The sequence below is a fragment of the Cygnus atratus genome, chromosome Z, assembly GCF_013377495.2.
Source record: "Cygnus atratus isolate AKBS03 ecotype Queensland, Australia chromosome Z, CAtr_DNAZoo_HiC_assembly, whole genome shotgun sequence".
In the NCBI taxonomy this organism is placed as follows: Eukaryota; Metazoa; Chordata; class Aves; order Anseriformes; family Anatidae; genus Cygnus; species Cygnus atratus.
This window is the reverse complement of record NC_066396.1, coordinates 9,063,905-9,088,089: the sequence shown is the minus strand read 5'-3', so window position 1 is coordinate 9,088,089 and position 24,185 is coordinate 9,063,905. Positions and strand designations below refer to the sequence as shown.

The 24,185-nt window shown below is 42.9% G+C and overlaps 1 protein-coding gene across 1 annotated transcript; it reads left to right on the top strand.

Annotated features, from left to right (window-relative positions):
• The first annotated feature begins 345 nt into the window (after positions 1–345).
• Positions 346–23,118, top strand: DCAF12 (DDB1 and CUL4 associated factor 12). Its single transcript, XM_035565918.2, has 9 exons — positions 346–628; positions 1,324–1,578; positions 10,389–10,595; positions 11,860–11,920; positions 16,066–16,259; positions 17,355–17,420; positions 18,084–18,246; positions 21,974–22,158; positions 22,862–23,118. Exons 1-9 carry the CDS (start codon positions 548–550, stop codon positions 23,018–23,020), a joined length of 1,371 nt encoding a protein of 456 aa, XP_035421811.1. The 5' UTR covers positions 346–547; the 3' UTR covers positions 23,021–23,118.
• Positions 23,119–24,185: the final 1,067 nt, after the last annotated feature.

Genomic DNA, 24,185 nt, shown 5'->3' with positions numbered 1-24,185 from the left:
AGGGAGAACAAGAGGATGCCAGAGACTAATGGAGAGCAGCGAGGGGGTGGCAGAGCAGAGCATGTGAGAGCACTTGGTGCAGCTTCTGGCAGCGCCCCCGCGTAGAAATGGCAACCCCGACTGCATGGTGACAGCACAGGCGGTGAGGAACGTAGGCTGTTTGCCTCCACAGATGGGGAATTTCAGGTTCCGAGCCAGGAAAAGAGAGCACTTGGGCTTATCCGGGGAACGCACACCGAGGGAGAACCGCACCCGAGCATGGGGTCCCCGCCAACCACCGCGGGGGGGCGCCGCTCCGCCCTGACGGCGCGCGTTGCCTAGCAACCCCCGGCGGGCGGGGGCCGGGAGGGCGGTGCTAGGAAACCGCGGGGCCGCCGTCAAGCGGCGCCGCGACTGTCGCAAAGAGGTCGGGGGCAATGTCGTGAGGCGCGGCCCGGCCCGGCCCGGCTCGGCTCCCTCACGCTTATGCCCCCAGCCCTGGCGGCCGCCTGCTCCATGTGGGGCCCGGGCCGGGCTCTCGGCTTCTCTTTTTCCCCTTCCTTCTACTATGGCCCGGAAAACAGTTAGCAGGAAGCGGAAAGCGGCGGCGGCGACCGCCGCGGGGCCCGGCGGGCTCCATGGGGAGCAGGTAGGCCGGGGGGGTGCGCGGGGGGCGGTGTGAGGTGGGGGGGACACCGGGATATGGAGGGGGGGCGGCAGGGGGGGGCCCTGAGGGGCGGCCGTGGTGTGCGGGTGCCCTGCTGGGGGGTGTCCTGCGGGTGGGGGCCCCCCCAGCTTTGGGTTCGGCCCCCCCAGCTTTGGGTTCGGCCCACCCCCCCTTTAGGTTCTGTCCCCCCCCCCCTTTGGGTTCTGACCCCCCCGGTCCCGTTGGGTGCCGCCGTTCGTCCGGTAACCGCCGTGCCCGCCGCCCCCAGCCCCGCAGCCATGCACCGGGCCGACCCCAAGGCCGGCCGCAGGAGACACACGGCCCCCCCCCCGGTCGGTCCCCAGCTCTCCCCCCTCCTGTCACCCCAAAACGGCGGGGCTGGGGCCGCGGGGGTGGTTGGGGGCGGCCCTGGCCTGTTTAAACTGTGTTTATTTTTTCTCTCTTTTCTCCTGTTTCTGTAAGCAGCGGTGTTGGCGAACCAGCGGGGAGTGATTGGGGTATCGCTGTGGCGTTGCTTCCGTAGCAAATATTTGTTTAATTCTATAGTCTTACTGAGGCCAGCAGTTCCGAGCTAATCGGGTGTGGTATTCATAAGGGTAGCCAGGCAGACTTCAGCGTTTTGAATTTACAAGGGCGCTGCTTTAAGTTCCTCTAACTTCCATGTTTATTTTTCACAGTACGGGTGGGATCACTCGGTTCACAAAAGGAAAAGGCTCCCCCCGGTGAAGCGGTCCCTCGTGTACTACCTGAAAGGTAGAGAGGTGCGGATGCAGAATGAGTCCAGCTATCACCGCCTGTTGCATGGATATGCAGCCCAGCAGCTTCCCAGCCTCCTCAAGGAGAGAGAGTTTCACCTTGGAACCCTTAATAAAGTGTTTGCCTCCCAGTGGCTGAACCACCGACAAGTGGTCTGCGGGACAAAATGCAACACAGTAAGTGCCACCTCTCTCACTCCTCTTTCACTTGCTTGTTATTTCTCCCTCTTCCCTTTGTCCATAATCCAAGCATGTGGGCTGCCAAGGAAAACGTTAGGAAGTAATTACGAGCAGAGTCAAAATTATACATGATGAATTTCGAATAAATGTATTGTTTAGCTGTGATTTATTCTCATCTGAAAACCAAATTCTGCACAGGTGGCTGTGGACCAGACCGTGAGGCTTGTGCCTGTGCTTAGCATCTCTAATCTGCACAGGGCAATTGACTTTTTTTTGGGATGGAGTGCAACAGGGGGATTGTATCTTCTTGCCTTGCAAACAGGGAGTTAGTGACTGTCCCTGTGATTTCTCAATGATAAATATAATGTCAGACAGAATTTGTTAAAAAGACTTTTTTCTTATTCATCATCCTCGGTCTGTTTGGTTTTATGCGGAGTTCTGTCCTAGTGTTCAGGTAACTTACCATGTTCATGTACTGTTATATCATTTTACAAACACTGAAATCACAGGGTCTTAAACTAATGTTTTGTGTTTGAAAAGTTATAGGGGGATATTAAAATAGTGTCTCATGTGATTAGTAGCTGGAGGAGATGATACGAACAGGTGAATCTTTTCTCCTGGAGCTGGTGGTCTGGCTTCCTTGGCTAAGGCTGCAATTTCACTTATTTAGTTCTGATGGAATTAGTGCAAAATCCAGCATTTGTTCTTTGCAGGTTGGTTAGTCTTGCTGAAATGAGCCTAGCGTTGTAAGGAACGTATAGATCCAGCAGCGTATAATCCTCAAAGTATGTGTGTCGATGGGATTGTTTCTTTGCTTTCATGACTTCTGAACAGAAGCTGTGCTCTGCGGTCTGACTTGCAAGGGAAAGAGACTTTTTTTAATTTATTTTGGATGTTCTATAATTACTCATAGTTGCACAGCAGGAGTCTTTCATGTAGCAACTTTAAGAAGCAAGGCCTAGCTGTATAAACAAAACAGCCTTATAACAGGAATCTAACGAAGTAGAATCTCTCTGCCTTCTTTCTCCACACGTGCTCGTCACCTCAGCTGGTCAGCAGCCAGCACCCTTCGTGGAACAGCTTCCGGAAGACAAACTCCTGCTGAAACACCAGCTCTCAAAATCCTGCTCGCCCTAGCGAGATCATTGCAGGCTTTGTAGCGCTGCAGCAGTTTTGCTGTGTCCTGTAACTTCCCTAGTTCCACAGCAGCTGCGGTGAAGATAAATGGGCAAGTGCGTTGTTAACGCAACCTTGCAGAAATTGTTGGTGACCAAACAATCAGGGAACTGAAGAGGGATTCAAGCACATTGTTGTTATCTCTGCGTACGCTGCGGGGAGGTATATGCTTCTGCAGCTAGGCTTACGTTACAGATGGACGTTGTCTTTTGTTAGGCGAAATGTACTGATGGCAAAAATCGACTTCATGGTGAAACATATATGAATTAGGAATACTGTAGTAGCTTTAGCTCGCTTGCTTTGTGCTCATATTTGAGTAGAGAGTTAAACAACATTTTAATTACAAGAGTTTCTCTCTCATCTCCTGACCAAGCAACCTAATAAAGATGAATTCTTTTGCCTATTCTCCTGCACTGAAGTTGTGGCATTTAAATTGGGAGTGAATCTAAAACAGCTTGTCTAATTTTAATGGAGTTCACTGAACTGGTGTTGCATATAATTACAGTTAATGCAACAGAAAAATATAAACCAAAGCAGTTGCTTTAATCAAAGCTTAAATGTGGCACGGGGAGCTTTGAGCAGTTCATTTGTAAATTGCATTTGGCTATGCTGTGCCAGAAGTATTCACTATTTTTAATAACAAAACAAAAACATGCTCTCATCATAAGAGGAGGAGCTTTGCTTTTAGTCACCTCAGAGTACTGGTCACCGTAAATGCTGAAGAGAATACGAAGCTCTCGGTCAGTAGTTTACTTTTAACAAGTGTTATAACTTGTTGCGTTATTTTGGGCAACTTTCTATCCTAGAAAATATCCCCAGGTATGCTTGTGTATATAAAATAACTTTATTGTCTCTAGTAAATCGTGCTGCTTGCAGTTGGCCAGCTGTAAATAAAATATTTGGGTTTCTTATAGGCACATGCTTTTATCCTGGATTTGTAATCATGGAACCTATCTGAGCATTCAAGTGTCTAAAAATTCAAACGCGATCAGCTGGGGTTTTCTGAGGCAGGATTCACATTTGCAAGGACTTTGTTGTTCTTGTATACAGTGGGCTACTTAGAGGTACTGAAAAACAAATGAAGGAACAAGCAAATCTGTGAGGTGCAGGTATTTAGGCTGTGGCACCAGAGCATTGAAGTTACCAAAGGCTGAAGGAAGAGGAAGATGTCTTAGAAGAAAATACTGTCTGTAATCAGTGTGTTGTGTTCAGGAATTGTAGAGAAACTTTGAGACTATGCAGGAAACAAGCTTATGGCAAAAGAAACCACTGAACACTGGATTACTAAACTACTCATTCTCTTTTTTTTATGCTATTTTTCAGGAAGTGGTGAGGGATAAAGCGGCTTCTGAAAAAAGTTCAAATCACCATCTTGCAGCTTCTTCTGATCCCTTAGTCCTGTGTATATGTTCAGGACATAATTCTTTTGTTGATTGTGAAGTTAAGCATGTAGAAATACCAGAGCTATAAATCATTCCATAAATACAAAACACTTATTAGTTTCCGGTTGCTTCGGAATCTAATTGCCTGGAATCTAATATTACTTTTTTGTTTTGTTTTGTTTTTGTTTCCCAGGCCGGCCTGAGAGATATGTTTGTCTTTCTAAACACACAACTTTCTTACTGAACGTTCTCTTCTGGTTTCTCAGGAGGCTTTTCCAAGTCATGAAGGGTTGCTTTCTGGTGGCCAGCTGGTACCTCTTCTCACCGTGGTAGATTTGCATGTTGCCTTGGATGCCCTGCTGTAAATGCCCAGCTCTTGTTTCTGCTTAGAGCTTTTTAATTAGTTCAGGAGATCCCTCGTCTGTTCAGTGCACCTCATACAATTATAAACAAGTCTGGCAGTTGTGGGGTAGCAGTGGTGAGAATACAACGCGTAGTTCCTCTTCCAGCTGTGAATATGGAATGTCTGTGGGGAAAATGATTTCCATTTGCTTTGCCAGGTAATGCTTGCTGTGGTTTTGCCAGCGTTGTGAGGAGCCAGGAAGACTGCTTGTTTCCTGCTCCCAGGGAGGGAGGGGAAAGTCGTGTCACCGCAGTTCATAACTGCTCAGAGTCCGCTGAACGCCGTACTTTGGTCACTGTAAATAAACCTCTGACACTTGTAAGTGACACCTCTGTTCACCTTGCTTTCAGTGCCTTGTAAGTAGAGAGTCAGGTGTTGTTTCGTGTCTCTCGGGAGGATTTGGTTTTCTGTCAAGTGCACGTGATGCCTGTGTCTGCCTTAAGGGTCTGTTGGTTTCCTTGCCAGGTATGGTGTAGGTGGCCCAGATGCCCTTTAGCAGACCAAGTCTCTCACTTCTCCGTCCTCTGGCATCTGCTGACACACGTTAGCTGTCTGCCAGCCTCCTGAAACTAAGCGCAGAGGGCAGGACGCAAATAAAAACTGACAAATGGGGCTTTTTGGCAGTGAGCATGTTCAGTGACATCAGATGTGCATGCCCATGAGCTGGAAGGGCTTCATAGCAAGGTGAGGTGCTTGATTACAGTGCCTTGTCTCTGGAAATGTGGATTCAGAGTCAACTCACTGGCTTCTTTTACTGCTGCTCGCTTCGCTGATGTTCCTTTATGTTTTGGGTTGTTACTCCCTCTTTGGACCCTTTCAAGGAGGATGTGTAAAGCCATTCCTCTTGTGCCGCTTGTACTCTGTACTGCACAACCTGTAAGTAGGTCTTGTACTAAGATTAGTGCATGTTCTGAGCTCTGCTGGAAAGGAGTCCTACCAGTTTGAGACCTAAGTCTTTAAGGATTCAGCATTTCTTTGGGGCTTGGCACATAGCAGTGAATCTGCATTGCCATGGAACTGGAGAGCCTGATGCCAAGCGTTCTATGAACTTAGAAAATAGAGATGTTGGCCATCTGGATAAAAGAAGAGACTGAGAAATGGGGAAAAAAATCAAACAGTGCTACTCAGTGCAACCAGCAGTGGTATTAGTGTAATGACCCTGGAAGCATTGTATTAGTTCTGTTGTTCTGATAGTGAGATACGACCTGGAGAACAGCGATGTCGTTTTCCAGCTTGGCTGAGGGTGAAGGTTCAGTGATCAGCTTCAGTCTGGAGCTGTGTCGGTGCAGAATGGGATGTTCCCACCTGCTCGTTCCTGGTGTTCACGTGGCTGGGGAGGCAGCTGGGCCACCTCACTGCTTTGTGTGCAGGCAGGTTTTTGTGTAGGAGTAATTTTCTCTGAAGGTAGAGAGGTTGTGTGGCTGACCTGGAAGCTACCTGGGCACCACTTGTTGCCACGAAGGCGGTGAGACTGGGTGGGTGAAGAAGCAGTGGGTGGATTCTGGCCCAAAGAACTTAAGACTGGCTTAATCCAATTGTGAAACTCCATCCCAGCTTATTTTCTTGGTGACTCTTTTTAGCAAGGCAATATGTTTATTTCGGGTTATTTCAAATGTTAAAACAAATGATAAGAATGTTTCTGGGACTTGAGAGCAGTGTGTGAAGAGCAGGGGTGCAGAATGTAGCACGTGTACCTGCCTGAAGAATAAGTTCTTTGTGCCTTGTGAATCCAGGTCCGTCCTGTTTGTGTAATAAAAACATAGTGTAGCTCAGGGTGGCACGCTTTGGTTTTGTTCAAACTGGTCTGTACAATCAACTAAAAGACAGGGTAACGTGTTCCCTGGGCCAGCAGCAGAGGACACAAGGTAGTCTTTATGTGCTGTTGTGAAATAGCAGTTCTTTCACCAATTTTCTAAGCTTGTTGTCCATGTGAAGATTAGGCTTTACAAACTTTTTCTCACCAAACCTAATATGATCAGAATGTTTCCCACAGTGGTCACAGCTAGATCAGATGTGATGTTACAGTGGCATACGTGAAAACATCACCTGCTGCTTTGCTCAGTCAAATTCTTTCAGTTACAGATGCGTGGGAAGGACAGTTAGATGTAATGAACGGGTCGCTTTGCCCCCCCAGCCCTCCCCCCAACTGTTGGCTCTTAAAGGTAGGTCAAAAAATGAAGTAGACTTGATGGAAGAGCTTGACACGCTGCTCTGCTCTCAGTACTGCATGGAAGAGAAGGATGGGTTTTGCAGTTCAGAGTGTTGTCTTCCAATAATTTGATTCTGTGCCAGAGTCTTTACTTTTGGCAAACTGATTAATGAAGTTCCTTAGTTAATGAAGAGGGATGGTTTCCTGATGAACTTCATGGTAAGCAGCTTAACAAGGGAGCCAAGTTGTATGGGAGCCACTGGCCCAAAGAACTTCTCGCCATTCTGCAGAACAAAATAAAACCGGGCATACAGTTAGTAATTTCATGGGGTGTGAAAAGTACGGCCAGATCCTAAAAAGTTGTGACTGTGGCAAATGTAGTATGGGGCCATGCCGCTCTGCCACGGTCCTTGAGCGATAGCATTGTTGCAGGCTGTACATCTGAACTGCTTTATTTCAAAAAAAAAAAAAAAAAAAAAAGAGGAAAAAAAAGCTATACAACAGGAGGGGAGATAGATTTGTCACATCATTCTTCAGCCTGTTTCCTTGTCAGAATAACGTCCTCCTGCAGAGAACAAGATAGCTGACCCTGCTTCATTCCTCACAAACGAAGTGTGGTCCTTGGGCTTCTGGCAGCCAGCCAGAGCAACCCTTGCTTGAGGTCCTGACTGTCAAGTTACTGGGCGTGCACACACACTTCACTGGTAGAGGAACCAAATTATGTATAAAACAGATTTAAGGGACAGGTACTTCGTTGTTTGGTTGCAGGGAGTTTGCATCTGTTTTTTGAGGCTGTTTTTCAGCTTTTATGTAATGAATAAATAACTGAAAAAGAAATTCTTATTCCCACTTGGTAGGAAGGGGCTTAGAAAAGTATAATACAGCTGTCAGCTCTTTGTTAAGAATCTTAGAGGGCTGCTTTGGAGTTGTTTGCAGTTGTGCTTATTTCAACAGCAGTGATGGTACCAGTTTGCTTGGAAAAAGCAGGTTAACTTGTTTTCTTCAGATTTAAGTAACTGCATGCTGGAGTTTTGGCTGAACTCACTTAAAAAGTCAGGTATTTTGTACTTTATTTCCTGTCGTGTCCTAAATTCATAAAATAGTGCTCAAGTTTCAGCATTCTTAGCTGGGTGCCTGTCTTGCTAGACACTTTTAAAGCCCAAAAGGGGGAAATATTAACAACGTCTGTTTGGCTCTTGGCTTCTGTTTGCTGGATTTATAGGGAAAGATTTCCTGGCATTCAGTGTGAGTTCAGCTTGCAAGTGTGAGCTGCTGTCTTCCTGCCCTTCCCCAGGTGATGCAGTAGTCATAGCACATGCAGGCAGTACTTGCTTGTTTTGTTCTTGGGTTGTTGTTTCTAAACTGTCTGCAACTAGTTCCTTACTAACCCAAACTAGTCCCTTACTAACCAAGGGGAGTAGTTCCTGCTTAGAGCTTAACAGCTGAAACAACAAAGCCAGTGTCTTAACTATGTCAAGTTTCATGCTCTAAGAGCAGTTGCAGCTCTGGTTGAGGTAATGCTGTAAAATTGGAGGAGAAAAGTGAGAAAATGACAGAGCAGTTCAAGGGCTGAGGATGGGTTGGAGTGGGGTGGGAGCAGGGGAAAGCACTGCGAGAAGTATGTCCTGGTACTTCTAAGGATGTCTTCGTTTGGAAACTTGTTACAAGAAAATGAGGTTGAAGATCCAGAACCGAAGTGTGAGGGTCCATGATACTTCAGCATGGTGTATTTCCAAGTTCTTTAACTTCAGCCCAATAAGTTCACAGCTTACTAAATAAATTTCGTATTAGAGTAAGTCTTGTTATTTATTAGCCTGGTGTCAAACACAGGTGTGCAGTGGTGGTGTTAGACTGGAGAATGTGAAGGGTTTTTAATTTCAGTCCTAATATCTAGTGAGATTCCCTCTGAAGTGTGCATCTCTAACAGCTGAAATATGGCTTTCCCGAATCTGGGCCTCGTGAGATTTAGATGCATTTTCCTAGTTAACACTTCTGATGCTAGCTTTAGGACCTTCGGGTGACGCTTGCAATCCTGAACCTTAGGTACTTAAAAGTTGATTTCTTTTTTTTTTTTTTTTTTTTTCCCCTCAGTAGTTGAAGGAGGACAGGGAGGGAATTGTGAGCTTCTACTGGAAGGAAATACTAAGGAAGAAAAGAAGATGTAAGTTCACAGGAGAGGATGAGAGCGAATTAGTGGTCCTGTTCCTGTAGTGCAGGTATTAATTCTCAGGGATGAGGTTAGGGCTGCTGCATGCATTCTGATTTCACCGCTTGTCTTGGGAAGTGAGCCGTGTCGCGAGGCTGAGCAGAAGCGAGCAGTGCCTCCTTCCTGCTCAGCTACGCTTCGGCTGCTGCCTGTCCCCCTGACACCTGCATACAAAATAAAGAATTGAACATAAAAATTCAGTCATTGTAGGAACCATGATCTGTTTGTGCAATACTGCTGACTACAGAGGAAGATCAGTTGTGGGTTGAGGATGGTGTATAAGTCTATGTACAAGGCATAAATAGTGTTGAATAGGTCATGGCTTTCTCTGCAGAATGAGTTTAACATACCATACTTTAACAGATTTTGATTTGACATTAATATTCTGCTAGCTCAGTACATCAGAAGTAACAGGCTACTAAATCTTGTTTAAATTTTGCTTCTTATTAAAGAGCAGAGGTCAAGTCTGTGAGTTCCCCCAGAAATGTTGGGCTGTGATTTTTTTTTTTTTTACATCACTTTCCTTAGTGCCAAGTCAGCTTCAGATACTCCATTTCCTTGCTTCTCATTCATGTTCCCTCACCAGGTATTGTCCCTTAGTTACACCAACATGGCTGTTAGTGCAGCTGCACTCTGAACACCTGTGGAAACAATCCAATGCAGGAGCCTCCCAGATGAAAGTACGCTTTGGCAGACAGTGTAAACCATAGTTTGCTGAAACTAATTTAAACTTTACCATTATAGTAAACTATAGTTTAAGTAAAGTGAGTTTACCATTATCATAAAGTATAGTTGTATGCATTGGAATGGATTTAACTTGGTATGCAGTGATGTCTGAAGACTTGCAAGTCTTCAGAACTGATCTTTCTGCCAAGGAAACGGTGACATTGAGCTACAGCTTCTAGTCTTCTTGCAGGCTGATGAATATAGCTACATATCTTTTTATTTTTTAGATATTCACACTGGCAGTACTGTGTTTAGCCACTGTTCTGTGCATCACTAGAAAATAAGCTCTAGTTAACTAAACTTCTAAGGTGTCAGTTTGTCAAAGCCAAAACTTCATGGTAAGTATCCTTATCTGGGCTGCAGGAGACTTGTGCCCAGTGCTCTTGGGCTTACTCGCTGTTTGGAGGTGGGTCTGTCTTTCTCCCTGGTGTTAAGAGAAACTGGAAAACAATTTTGTGTTGTCACAGTAACGAACAGGGCAATAAATTTCAGATTTGAGGGCTTGGTTAAATGGGAAACGTGCCATGACAACATTTTCTCCTTTCTCTTCCATTGCATTCAAAACCAAATGGGATCATTGAAATAAAACCCACTGTAAATTAAGTCAGTTTACTAGTTTTAAGAAGTAAATTATACAATTTTTTTTCAGTCAACTTGCAGGATTTATGGAGAAAGAAATTCATAATAGAGTGCATCTTTGACCATCTTGTTTTTCTGATCTTTGTTCAGCAATGACTTGCATCTGCTGTTGTTTTTTTTTTCCAGTTATTTGTGGTAGATGTCCAGACTGGTCAAATTACCAAGATTCCTATTCTGAAAGACCGCGAACCTGGCATGGTGAACCAGCAGGGCTGTGGTATTCACGCCATTGAGCTCAACCCTTCAAGGACCCTTCTGGCCACAGGTGGAGACAACCCCAACAGTCTTGCAATTTATCGTCTGCCTACACTTGATCCTGTCTGTGTGGGAGATGTAAGTGGGAATATTTGGGGAAGGCTTATTCTGCCACTTAAAAGAATTACTACTTTGAAGTGCCTAAGGTCAGAGCGAGGTTAGATTTGGGAGTCCTGTGGTGAAGAGTGAAGAATTTCTGAAAGGTTTAAAACATTCCTGATAAAGGGGTCTTTCATGACAAGATACCTTAAATACAAGTGAGGGCATAAACATGTGAGATGGTTCTGAGTCAGATTTCCTCTTCCTTGCCCTCATTCAGGTCCACTTAGATTACTTTTAAGTATTGAAAATATAACAACATCCTAAATGTTGGTCTGATTGTGATGATGAAGGCTGAAACTGAGACACACAGCTAGTTTTAGTGAAAAAGCTCTTGTGAGAAATTGAAAAGATGCAAGTTATTCAAGTTTTCCCCTTCTCCAGTGCAGCTTTATGTATGCATTATCCCAGAGGCAGAACTTGTCTTTGAAGATCAGTTCTAACCCCGTGGCTTATGGCACTTTGATACAAGCAGCACCAGAGTCTATTTCTGAAATGTCCTCATGCTTTTTTAAAATAGCCAGCCTTAAAAAGAAAAGGGCTGAAAGGAATACAGCGGTGTCCCAGAAGCCCTTCTCTCATTTCTCCTTCCTTTTGACTCAGGCCTTAGACGTTACTGACAACGGCAGAGGTCAGAGTTCTGCAGCTGGCTATCTGCTGCTGCTGAAAAGGCTTGACTGAAGATCTGCATGACTTGCTATTCACTTGCATGTTGCTGTGACTGTGCAGCTTTTCAAACAGAACTACAGGCTTAGGGATCCCCCCCAGGTTTCTTTAAATGCCAAAGAAAAGGTTCTTGAAGTAGTAGTCTTGAAAAATTATTCTGTAGCTTATCTATTGCAAACATAATGTTTTAGTTACCATTTATAGTAGGGACGTTTGTTTGAGGAAGCGTGTGGCTATTCTGCAAAAAACATGGCTTTCAAAATGGAAAATCTAAGTTCTTAGATTTGAGATCAATTTGTCTTTGGTTTAAGGCCTGTTTTTCCATCACTTAATAGCTCTCTAACTATTACTTTTATGCGCTAAGTTTAATGAAACTAAAAAAAAAAAGTTTAAATTGCTGCTGGTTACTTAAACTACTCCAGATTGATACTGGAATTTCACCCGTATAATGTTACTAACATAGGTCTGTCCTTTTTGTGCTTGTACTAAAACTCAAAGTGAAGAACACATGTCTGTTTTGAGAGACTACTCTAGAATATAATGGCACAGCAAATCTGACTTTTTTTTTTCCTTTTAGGATGGACATAAGGACTGGATATTTTCAATTGCGTGGATCAGTGATACCATGGCTGTTTCTGGTAATCTTCTTTGTCATTATTTTACTGTACTGATGTACAGCACTTGATAAGTCTTAGGGAATCACCTTTATCAAGACATAAAGATAACACAGTAATTGTAACAGTGTCAATAATCAGTATTCTTGTTTCAAGTGCTTCTGTTCTTGATTTTCTGCAGGTGTGTGTGTGTAGGGAGGAATAAAAGGCTCCAAACCCAACACTTCGTAATACTCCAGTCTATGATATAACTGGCATTTTGTCATGATTGGACTTGAAGTGTAGGCTGGGCCTGTATGGAGCCTGCGCTGAGGGCTATCTAGTAGTTATCCTTATGTCCAGCAGTTCGGAGTCACTGCAATCAACTGTGTCAGTTGAATTCACTCAATGTAGGAACCAGGAGCCTGATTACCTTTGCTCCTTTCAGTTAGTGGAAGTAAAGAAGTCCCTTGAAAGAGGTTTCAGCCAACCCACAGTCTGAATTTCTTCTTTCTATTGTTTGAAGGGAGTTTAATTTGACAGCTTAAGTCTTGGGTTTATCTGAACCCAGGTGTCTTGAGCAATATAACGTAATTACTAAACCATTTTCTTAAATGTTTCTCACTGTTCCAGAAAGTGCCTTTAAACCCAGTTAAAACAAATGGTTTTTCTTGAGGCATGCCTGGTACTGTAAGAAGACCTTCCCATTGTAGAAATGACTGATAGGAGCCCCCTTGGGACTTTGAATAAAAATCGTCCTGGGGATGAGAAGCAAAATTTCCAAGAACCTGTTACAGTTCATGACCTTCAGTTCAGAACTTTCAAGTTCTTATTTTTGAGCTTTAAATTATATTTAAACTTCATATAGCTCTTCAGTATCTGAGATTCTTCTCTGTTTAAAAGAGGTCAGTAGGGTCTGGCTTGGGTACTGCTACAGTAAAAACCACTTGGAACTAACTACCTTGGTTATTTAAACTACTCTTGGTTTTCGCATGGTCCTTAAATTATAAGTTTTTCTAATATCAGGGATTTCACTGTCTTTCCAATAGGCACTGCCATGAGAGGGTCTCTAAACAGTGAGTTACAGGGAAGGATTTTGCACGAGGAATAACTTCAATAATTTCATGCTATGAGTTAATAACTTTGGAATACAGCAGAGCAACAACGTTTACCTGAAATCCTGTAAAGACTCTTTTTAATGAAAACTCAGTTTCTGTTATCAAGCTGTTAGTAGTTGCTGCTATATGTGTGCATACGCACATGTGCAGTTAAGATGGAAGCTGGTAAGAGAAAAGGTCAGTTACTGACTTTTTAGTAACTTTATGAAGTTACACTAGTTATCCAACCAGTATTAGTTAAGTAAAGGCAACAGTACCAGTGTTCTAGTGCATTAATTTAGTAGTTTACTGTCTTTCTGTGGTGACAGTGAATATAGTATTCCATACATGGGTGTCAGACTGCAGATGACAGAAAACTGTGTCCCATAACAATTCAAATATTTGATTTTTATAATTTGTTTAGCTATTTAAAAAAGTAAAGCTAATCCTGGAATTTGGTTTTGAAACTAATACTTATGTTGATCCTTGTGAGGCTCCAACCAAAAAATCTGCATTACAAAAATCATTGTAAAGTCTGAGGAGAACAGCAAAGATGATTCCAGATATCCAGTGGTGAGATAAGGAAGGACCCAGTGAGGCCCAGCATGCGATGCTGAACTGTTGCTCTTAATGTCTTCTGCATGCTCAAGAGTGGATGTGTGAGTAGAAAGAAGGTTGCCATGTCCTCTGTTGCATGAAACTTGTAGCAGGATGTATGCTCTAGTCTCCGGATGTGAGACACCAGGGAAAACGTGTTAAAAGCAATTAGCAAGTCTGAATGCTTGAGAACTTCACGGATCTAGTTGGGGGAAAAAAAGACGACTGACCTCTGACATTTGTTTTAATCATACATATGTTATTGCAATCTGTAACTGAAACTACAAAGCAGAAATATTTGAACTCCAGATATTGAGGAATTAGTAATTACCTCTGTCTGAGTTGAGAATCGAAACGTACAACTCTTGTTAACTTTCCTTGGGGCAGGTTAAATGCCACAGGAAGAAAGAGGTGGGCATTTTTTCCCATGACAGACAATAGCACTTTCATACAGCTCGAGGTTAGAGCTTCAGCAGTACATTTTCTCATCGCTGTCAAAAATGTTGAGAGAGTGCAGAGTGGGCCATACGCTTGATTATTCTCGCCTGTTAGCTTCAATAAGAACAAGGCAAAGGTTTGCCTCTAAAACAGGCAGCAGTGTATTTCAGTAGTCAATAAGCATAAAATGAAACATCTTGACTGTGAGCAGCTGTGACTGAGGGAGAATGCAACAATTGCTGTACTGACTAGATAAAGATTTCCATGCCAAAAGTTCCAAACTAAGATGAATAATTCCCAGGATGAGCCTAGGGTAACCGGCGATACTCTCCTTGGCTTCAGGGCCAACCAGTTAAATGCCATACATTGTCTTTTCCCCCTGTTAGGGCTATTAAAAGGGACAGCTTCCTCCTAAAGTCTGTCAAAATGTTTAGAAATTCTACTGCTGAGCTTTCAGCCTCCATAACAAGATTGGGTGCCATTAGAAGCCATCAGCATGTAAATTGAGTAGCAGGATGTAATGGCGCATGCTGCCTGCTGCTGTGCAGTGCCATTAGGAAGCTCCTTTTGTATTTGTCTGCTGGGTGATGGTGGCAAATGACTGAATCAGTCTGTGAGGGGGCAAGGCCATCTCTGCTGTGCTGCACCATTAGTACTGCAGCACGATGCACTGGTATTCAACACTACTTCAACAAGATGTTTTGCTTATGCGTCTTTGGAGCTTCTTCTTTATGATGTACCAAAGTCTGTATGTAGGCTGATGTAGATATTTAGTCTTTTCTAGCATCTTCAAGACATGAAATACATCTTATGCTTTCCCTGTGAGAGAAGGGATGTAGTTTTTGTAGTGCAGGGAAGAAAGAGGTACATGTCAAGTCTGTAAGAGCTGACCTAGATGGAACTGAGTTGTCTAAACACCAGAAGGGATGGGCATGGGTCTTTGGCTAAGTCTGCATTGATCAGTGAAGTAAAGTAGTTCAGCTTTCTTTGCCTACTCTTTTTGTTTCATATTTTGGCTTAATATTGTGAGAAAAATCTCAATAATTTTCTTCAGACAGCATCTTCTGTGAACCTATTTTATTCGTGATTGCAATGGCGGGCGTCCTGCCAATTAGGAGCGCGTTTTAGTAAACAAATCATAACCTTTTATTCCCTATTACCCGATGCCTGATCACCTCCCCTGTTTCCTCACTGGCTGACTACTACAGGCTCACAAGCTACTCAACGCTCCTCTATACCATATATGTACAATTTTTTTGATCAACCCTTTAATTTCTCCTTTTCCCTTTTTTTCTCCTTTCTTACGTTTTGAGAACTTGTGATCCTTGTTTTATTGTTCTCACACAGCTCATCCTGTTCTTCTCAAGCTTCTACCTTATTTTGGAACAGTGAGGCCTTCTACTGTCCACTTATCTACTTAGCATTTCTCCTTGTTATGACTACACAACCACCTTGGAATACAGAAAATTAGTTCTCTACAAAAACACAACCTAGTTTCTCACAATATCTCCAAATTCAATAGAAAAATGGGGGTTTTTGCTTGTTCAGCTTAAGTTCCTTTTGTTTTTTAAACAAGAAATTGCACAGTTTTCTATGCAGTATACACTGGGATACTGGCAGAAATCAAATGACCCAAAATCTGCATAAACCTAACAAAATTTTCTCAGAGGTTTCTGCAATGGCTTAGCAGACACAGTTGATCTCAGCCTTGGTAAGCTGGGCTAAATGTGCTGGCTTTTCTGTCACCTCTGAGTGTATTCCAAGTGTGAATCTCTAATGGTGGTTGGTTTTTTTTTGATGGTCAGTTTGAAAACAGATTCAATGCTTAGAATCCATACAGGAAAAAAATACGTGACAATGAGGTCACAGTATTACTAACTTTGTAGCTGAGAAAGATCATGTTGTTAATCCTAATTAATGACACCCAGCAGTGTGTTCAGTTAAACTAATAGCAGTAGTATCCTTTCCTGTTTCCAGCCTCTATTGTTTATTGCAGTTCCTTCTTTAAAAAAGGGCAATTATGTCTATGTGAAATGCTGTTATGGGCTATTCATCCAGGTTCTCGGGATGGTTCGATGGGTCTCTGGGAAGTCACAGAGGATGTGCTGTCTAAAAGCGATGCCAGGCACAACCTGTCTCAAGTTCCTGTCTATGCCCACATAACACACAGGGCTCTGAAGGATATCCCCAAGGAGAACACCAATCCTGACAATTGCAAAGTCCGAGCACTGGCTTTCAACAATAAAAACAAGGTGAGTAAGGTACTCAAGACAGATGAGAAGTCCTAAAACTGTCCAGACGTACCAGAAAAAAATAATCTAAATCAAATATATTGGAGAGAGGCAGCCTAACATATTTTTCCCTGATCCTTTTGTGTCCTTCTCATATGAAAGGGTTGTCTTCATCTGCTGTGTCTACCTCAGCCCCCAAGCGAATTCAGAAAAGCTGGAGGCGGGGAATTCATGTATTTTTCTGAAAAGGAACAATTTGACTGTAGGATTGGTTTTTAGACTTGCACCCAGAGGGAGCAAGGGGGAATGTTTGCAAGAAACAGAGAAAGTACCAAAACACCCCTTGCAGCTTGAATCCCACTCTTTGGTCGGTTGTTGCTTTCCTTCACCCTTAACGAAGATCAGCTGACATTCAGGTAGTTCCTGTTTTGATGGCTGAGTTGTTACTGGATTGCTCAGCAAGCGAGGTAACTGACACACAGGGCAGGCACCAGTGCTTGCTCGGGTGTTATTTTGTTGGCATTTGACAAACAGAAAACATTAACCTCCCCCCATGCTGATCTCTTGCTATTACTAGAGATGAAAGCTACTGGAGCAAGTAGGAGTAGCAATTTAACCTCCACTGCTGTTGTTTCTGTCCTCACAGAACAGAGGAGGTCTGAAGCCAAAGCAGGCATGCTCTCAGCAACACAGTGCTCCTGTTGGCTTTATTTTTCACCATGTTAATCACTCCTCTGCAATGAAGACTTCATACAGCTTTTTCCTATAGAGTAGTGCCTGGAAATAAATGATTACTTTGGGGTCAGAATCACTGTGGGAGCTGCTAGTTGCTAACTAGCTTGTACTGTCTAGTAAGTTATTATTTGCGTGTCTAACAAGATCTATACTTTGAAAGTTATTTTTGGTTATTTGTTTTAATAATTCTTATTCTATCTGGCACCTTAGTGCTATCTTGTGTTCTCTCAAGATCAATGTGAAATGAAAGGCTATCTTGATAAGGACATACAGGATTACAGATGAGCTCAATCTGGAGGGTGTAGCCTGCCTAGTAGAGTGTGAGGTTTATAAGGGCATTTATAATACAGAAACTAATTTTTTTTTTTTTAATCTTAACAGGAGCTGGGAGCTGTGTCTCTAGATGGGTATTTTCATCTTTGGAAAGCAGAGCACGCGCTATCAAAGGTGCTTTTCTCTTTTGGCATTAAAACTTGGAAAATTGCCTAGCATTTATTGCTGTTCACTATTTCTTCATCTCCTTTAAATGCTTGAAGAAAACAACAGGTTGTAAAACATAAGCTTTGTATAAAATGTACTAAAAATAAAACTTGAGGAGAGAAACTCACGACTCTTAACCTTCTGCCAGCTCTGCATGAGTTGAGTGTCCTGTTGCATAGAGCGTGGGTAGTTTTGTAGCAGGGTTCATCAAAGAAGCTATACTTGTTGAAGTGTAATTGCAGATAAAAATCCGGCATATCTCTGCTGGTGTATAAGGTAAGCTTTTTCAGGGAGCTGATGCCTTTATACCTGCGAAGTGGTAACAGCAGCTTAAAAAAAAATTAAAACAATTCGCCAAAAATGTCCTTTGTTTTTCAAATAATACTTCAGCCTTTAGCATTCCAGTTTGGTTTGATTAAGGCATCCCATCTCTTCCATGGCTTTTTTTTTTTCTGTGAGTCAGGTTGTTGGTTTTCTCTTTAAGTTCTGTTTTTGTGATGAATTATTTTAGCTGCTTTTTTTCCCCACTGCAATTTACATTGAACTTAGCTTTAACACAAAAATTCTGTAACATCTTGCTCTTTTATTGTAATGGGTTGGTTTTTTTTTTTGTCTTTCCTCTGTTTCCAGTTACTCTCCACAAAGTTGCCATACTGCAGGGAGAATGTGTGTTTGGCTTACGGTCAGGAGTGGTCAGTGTATGCCGTAGGATCACAGGCGCACGTCTCCTTTCTGGATCCGAGGCAGCCGTCTCACAATGTTAAATCCGTCTGTTCCAAAGAACGAGGCAGTGGTAAGAAACTTGACAGAGTGCTTCGACCTGTTTGCTTTCAGACGTAGCAATGTAAGATAAGCTTCTTAAACAAATAAGAGATTTTTCATGTGATGTGCTAAATCATTAACAGTATATGTAGATTTTGGTTTTAGGCGGCTTGTCTTGGCATAAGACAAGCTAAAAGCAACACTGAAACTAGATGATTTCTTAAGAGCAACTAAATTGTGTACCATCCAAATAGTAATGAACTCTATAAAGTCTACATCTTCAACTTTTTAAATATATTTCTCTATTGTACTTCATCTCATAGCAAAGCCAGTTATCATACCACCGCTAATAATGCCTAGTTTAGCAGTTTTCTCTGGGACTGGAAGAAAAACGCGTGTTTCTGCTGTTTGCTATCACAGTTGGAGTCTGTGCTGTGAGTGAATGCTTACTCTGATGTTGACGATGAGTGAGATTTCTGACTTCCAGTGTGTATTTGTCTAAATACAAAAGCTCACTCAAAAAAAAAAGTAACAATAATAGTCAGAATGATTATAGACATGAGTACCGTTTTTTTCTTCTGCAGTCTCTTCAGTTGAACTTTATGCCAGGGCCAAGTGTAAGCATTGTCAGGGTGCACGATCCTATATGCTTCTTCCCACGTCCTTTATTTTGAAGCATGAGAAGGAAGCATTGTGTTAAGATTTTCCATCTTAAAACATATTAATCCAAGGCTAGAAAGTTGCAGTCCTTGTTTAGCTCAGCTCTGAGCGTCAGTCTCTTCATTGGGCAAGTTATCAAAAGAGGATGTGTGTAAATAAAACTTCCCTAGCCCTTGTCTGCATTTACTGGAGTTTGTGGGGTGCTGCCCAGATAAATGTCAGGGTCTGTTTCTTTGAGATATGGGAGAGTTTTCTTCAGGGTGGGAAATAATGGTTCACCAGCCCTGAACAGCTGTCCGCACCAGCCTTTGCCCTGAATCACAGCCAGCCAGGGCTCTGTGGAGGTCCTCTGAGGCTGTTACTCTCCAGTATCAGAGGGAAGAGGTACTAAGACACAGGAGTGTATTGCCCAGTGGTGGCTGGAAGTTTCTGCCCTGAGTATGTGATCCTGCTGGACGTGATCTGTGTGTAGGTAGCTTTTGTGAGATGCTGGCTTGAGCCTGGGGAAAGCCTTTGTTCAGCACCATTTTCTGTTCTGCGTAGTGGGCAGATCTCTTCTTATGGCACTGGTGGGGGCACTGAGGTAATATTGCTTCCCAAGACGCTGAGTGCTTCAGCTTTCTATTGATCCCCCTGGGACTTGGTGTGTGGGGCAGCACAGGCTGCAGAAAGAAAAAAAATAAAAATAAAAAAATAGGAAGGCTCTTTGAATTGTGGACTAAAATTTGGGTTGACTTGCAAGTTCTCTGACTGTGCTGTCAGCTTCCAAAATGCACCCAATGAATGTGGGAAGTTCACACCAACTTCAGATTATTACTGTTGTGTGCATATAAACAAGCTAGAGAGAGCACCATTTTCAGTCTTACCAAGTTAGAATCTGTTTTTTACCCAGTGTAACCCTAGCTGCTGTACATAAGAAGACAATTATGCTTTTTAGTGTTCTCGTAAGTGTTGCTTTTCTTAGCAGCTGTACAGCAATATGTAGGGCCCTGTACTCTAGTTCCTGATCAGCAGAAACTGCTTTCTGCTTGGCTAGCATGTAGTGAATTGTTTTATGCCCTTGACTTCACACCCTGAGGACAGCAATGTTAACGTAGTGGACAGAGCTTGTGCAGCACAGACTCTGTGCTTGCTCTTTGCTTAGGACATGCTACTGCAACCTCATTTCCTTCCGCAGTATGTAGGGCTTCCCTCTCTCTCAGGAGTAAAACTCAATTTGCTGACCCAAATATTCCATAGTACAGCGTTGGGAATGTTAGAGAGCTTGCCTTGATCAGTTCTAGACACAGGTTGTGCTGCTAGCTTGTGGATAATCTGAGGTGGTACTTCAGGAGCCAATGTGAAGTGCTGTTCTTCAAAGTGTGTTCTAAACATCTTAGTAATGGATATGCCACTGGTTCCTTCAGCTATTTTTTTTTTGATTAGAGAAGGGTCCACATTTCTTCATTTCATAGCTTTTTTTATTAATAGCACTGAAAAGTATGCCATGTGCACTGATACTCCACCTGTTTCTGTAAGTAAGTGTTCTGCTGGGTTGCTTGTCAAGAGCACTTTTATAACACAAATAGGAGGATGTCTCCTCTTGTGCCCGTCTCCCCTTACTCAAGTAGCTGCTCTTGCTGATGGAAGAGGGTTTAAAGCCTTCTGAATGTATCCTATGCATTTGGAGCTCTGAATTAAATTGGAGGTTCTTGTATGCATCTGGGAAATCTAATGTAGCGAGTGTGAGACTTGCACAGTGGTTTCCCACCTACTAAGACAGCAGCCATGACTTCACCTCACATCAGAAGCACAGCGGTGTTGCCTGCTCTAAGCATGTGTCACAGATGCACGTGGCTGTGAAGGTAACGGCAGGGTGTGGAGGTGGAAGGATGAGGATGTGTTCTAGTTGGGATTCTGTACAAAGGGCAAGGGGAAAACTCCCTGGCTGCATCCACATCATCTGGATGCCTGCTGTCACATGTCCCACTGAACATACTCCAGCATGGTACAAGTTTCATGACTTCCAGTCCCACGTGGTGTGGTGACAGCAGCTGGAATGTGGATGTAGCTGACATAACTCTCTTCCCTTCCTGTTTGGATGCTTGCTTAGGCTGGAATTAGAAGGTACCTTAAATAGGGTTTAAGAGCACGCCTTGAGTTTATAAGCCAGTATCATGTTGTGTGGGAAGAAAAAAAAAGTATAAAAGTGGTGGGATTTGTTCCATGTAGAACAGTAGCTTAGGGTAGAGTGCTTATGCAGAACAAACCTTTGGCACAATGGAGAGCAGATGACAGGACATCTAGCAATCTGCAAATTCCTACACGCAGAATCTCCCTGAGACTGCTCCTGAGGAATGTGGCGTCGCTTGGGTTGTAGGATGCCTGCTGTTTTCACTGTTAAGTGAAGTGCTAAAGATGCCAGCTGTAAAGAATAAAATGTTTGTGTGAGAGTACTTGAGTAATGATAACTTAAAGAAACATCACAATCTTAAATTATTTAGTATCAAAGTGATTAGTAATGATTATAGTTGCATACAACTACTTTTGTTGCTCTAGATCAGCAAAATGCATGTGGTGGAAGCAGAGTAATTTTTCTCATTGGCTCTCTCACAGCCTGGCAGGTAGCTAGATAAGGGTGAGCTCGTGGGAGACACCAATATGCATCCTTTCCACTATGTGCTGCCATGCACTCGCTCCTCCTGGTTCACTTAGAGGCTCATTGCAGACAGAACATGCTTGCTCTTGATCTTAAATGTCTTAGATCTTTGCTTATCGGGCATAGCTGGGGCCTCCTGAGAATGAAGCTTCTTGCTGTGCACCGTCAGCGGAGCAGATGGTCTCAGAGAAGAAGGGGAATAGTGTGTGTGTGTGTATACACACACATACATACAATTTTACATATGTATATTATGTTACATATACAATTGAAGCTGCTGCTTCAGTAGTATAAATGGGATTTATCTACACTGCTCCGTAGAAGTGGGAGAACTGATGTGGAGAAAGCTAGTAGGTAGTTTTTGTTGAAGAAAGCATTAGACATCAAGCAGCAGCACTGCAGAGCCAAAGCGTGCCTGGTCCTCACTGGATTGATTTTATGTCCTTTCTCTGTTCGTCAGGTATTCGATCAGTGAGCTTCTACGAACACATCATCACAGTGGGAACAGGGCATGGCTCCTTACTCTTCTATGATATCAGAGCCCAGAGGTTCCTGGATGAAAAGCCCCCACGTGCCTGCTATGGACAGAAGCAGAAATTAGGAGGAAGTGAAATTTTGAAGTTGACTACGGGGAAAGGTTGGCTGGTGAGTAGTAGCTTGTAGCTATAAGGCTTGAATGAGTTGTTTTTACAGTAATGGGAGCTACCTGTAATAATGAATATCAAGAAATGCTGCAAGATTGTTTTCACAAAGGTATTGAGTGGCCAGCTGCTTGAATGTAAGGCGTACTGACTACTCTGCTTATGCACTGATCCATAAATTAACTAGTTCTTCTTCCTCTTCATAGTTCTGATTGCAGTCTATCTTCTAGTTGTTAGTACATCAAACAAGTTACGTTGTCTACCTTAAAAGCATGATAATTTAAAGTGGTACTCTGAGAGATTTAGTTTAACTTTATACAGCTTTAGAAACTCTGGTTTCCTGAAATAATGCCACGGCAGGCACTTCAGTTCAATGTCCTGTATGTTACTATAGAGCAGTTAATGGCTATGTCTCACTTCTCTCCATTATCTTTCTTATCGTTGTGATGCAACTTTAAAAATTAATGGGACTTGCTATCTTCCCTACCCTTCACCCTCCCCACCTTCACTGTTTGGTGCAAACCTCCTCAGACAAAGCTTCAGGAAGGCTCTGGTATCTTCCAATTCAAGTTGCTCTGTCTGAAGCTTCAGGGAGTATTAACGGAGGAAAAGATCCCTCTTAGGCTCTGGAAACTACATTCTACTTCTGTGAAACAAGGCTTTCTGTTTGTTTGGCATCAGTAACAGTCTGAAATTTCCTTTAACAGAATCATGATGAAACCTGGAGGAATTATTTTTCTGAAATTAATTTCTTCCCAAATGCTGTTTACACCCACTGCTACGACTCGTCTGGAACAAAACTCTTTGTGGCAGGAGGCCCCCTTCCATCAGGACTTCATGGGAATTACGCTGGTCTCTGGAGCTAATGATAACTCTTTACAAATGCTGATCTTTACACAGATTTCCAATTTTCTTTTTTCTTTTCTTTTTTTTTTTAACAATTAAATTGTGTGATGCCACTGAGTTCTGATTTAAATGCAAGTTATTTTTCGCAGAGTTTTCTGTTGGTCTCCAACAGTTTTGTATATCTTTTTGAACCAGTTTTTGCTTTAACCTTCTCAATCCTTTTTATGAAGGGTTTTTGAAATCCCTTTTTATTATATTTGCTCCAAATGACTTTTCCCTTGCATTTATGCTATCTTGGCCATGTGCCCCCTCCCCTACTTTGCTGTGAGGTAGGATTCCTTTCTACTAGAGTGGTTGCTCCCGGGCTTTCTGTGAAAGTCTAGGGGCTGCATGTGTGCAGGTACTTTGTGTCAGTTACATTACCTGGAGCGAGGACTACTTGTAATTAAAAAATATTAAAAATATTTATAAGAGATAAGCTACTACTTTATCTGCAGAGCCTGGCCCTGGCCTGGATTGATCTTATTTTTTAAAAGTACAAGTCTAATGACACTGTTTATATGTAGAGGAATACAGTAATTTTAAGCTGTACTCATTGGAGCCCCGGGACAGATTCCCCAGGGTATTGCCCATCATGCTCAAACTGCAAAAGCACAGGAGTTCTCAGAAGTGCGTTTGCATTTGAATGGTAGTTTTCAGCAGTGCCAGGAGGAAAAAAAACAAGTCTTTTGTTCCTTTTCTGCCTGTCCCAGGTATCAGCTTGTGCAGCTGGAGTTTGAGTTGGCTGTCCTGCAGCAAGGCAGGGTGACATTACATTGAGGGCCTGCAGAGGTGATGAAAGGAAACGGGGGGGCTAGGGACTTGAGGATTTTTTTTTATTAAAAAATGAACTGTATCTTAACCATTTTGCAGGTGAGACAAGGTTCCCGGGTATGCTGCTGTGGTAGCTCATGGGTTCTTTGTAGACTGCCTAAAACCCAGGATCTCTTTTGTCTCAGATTGTGGAAACTTTTCCCGTGTTTTTTTTTTTTTTTTTTTTTTTAGCTGTTCAGGTTGTTAGCCATCTGCTTTGATAAGCCACTGGTATAAAGAAACTATTTTTTTCTCTAAGGATAAAGAGTTTGTCTCAGACTTGTCTAATGCAGGCTAAAAGATTACCACGTAGCAAGGTAACTTGCTGTTAGC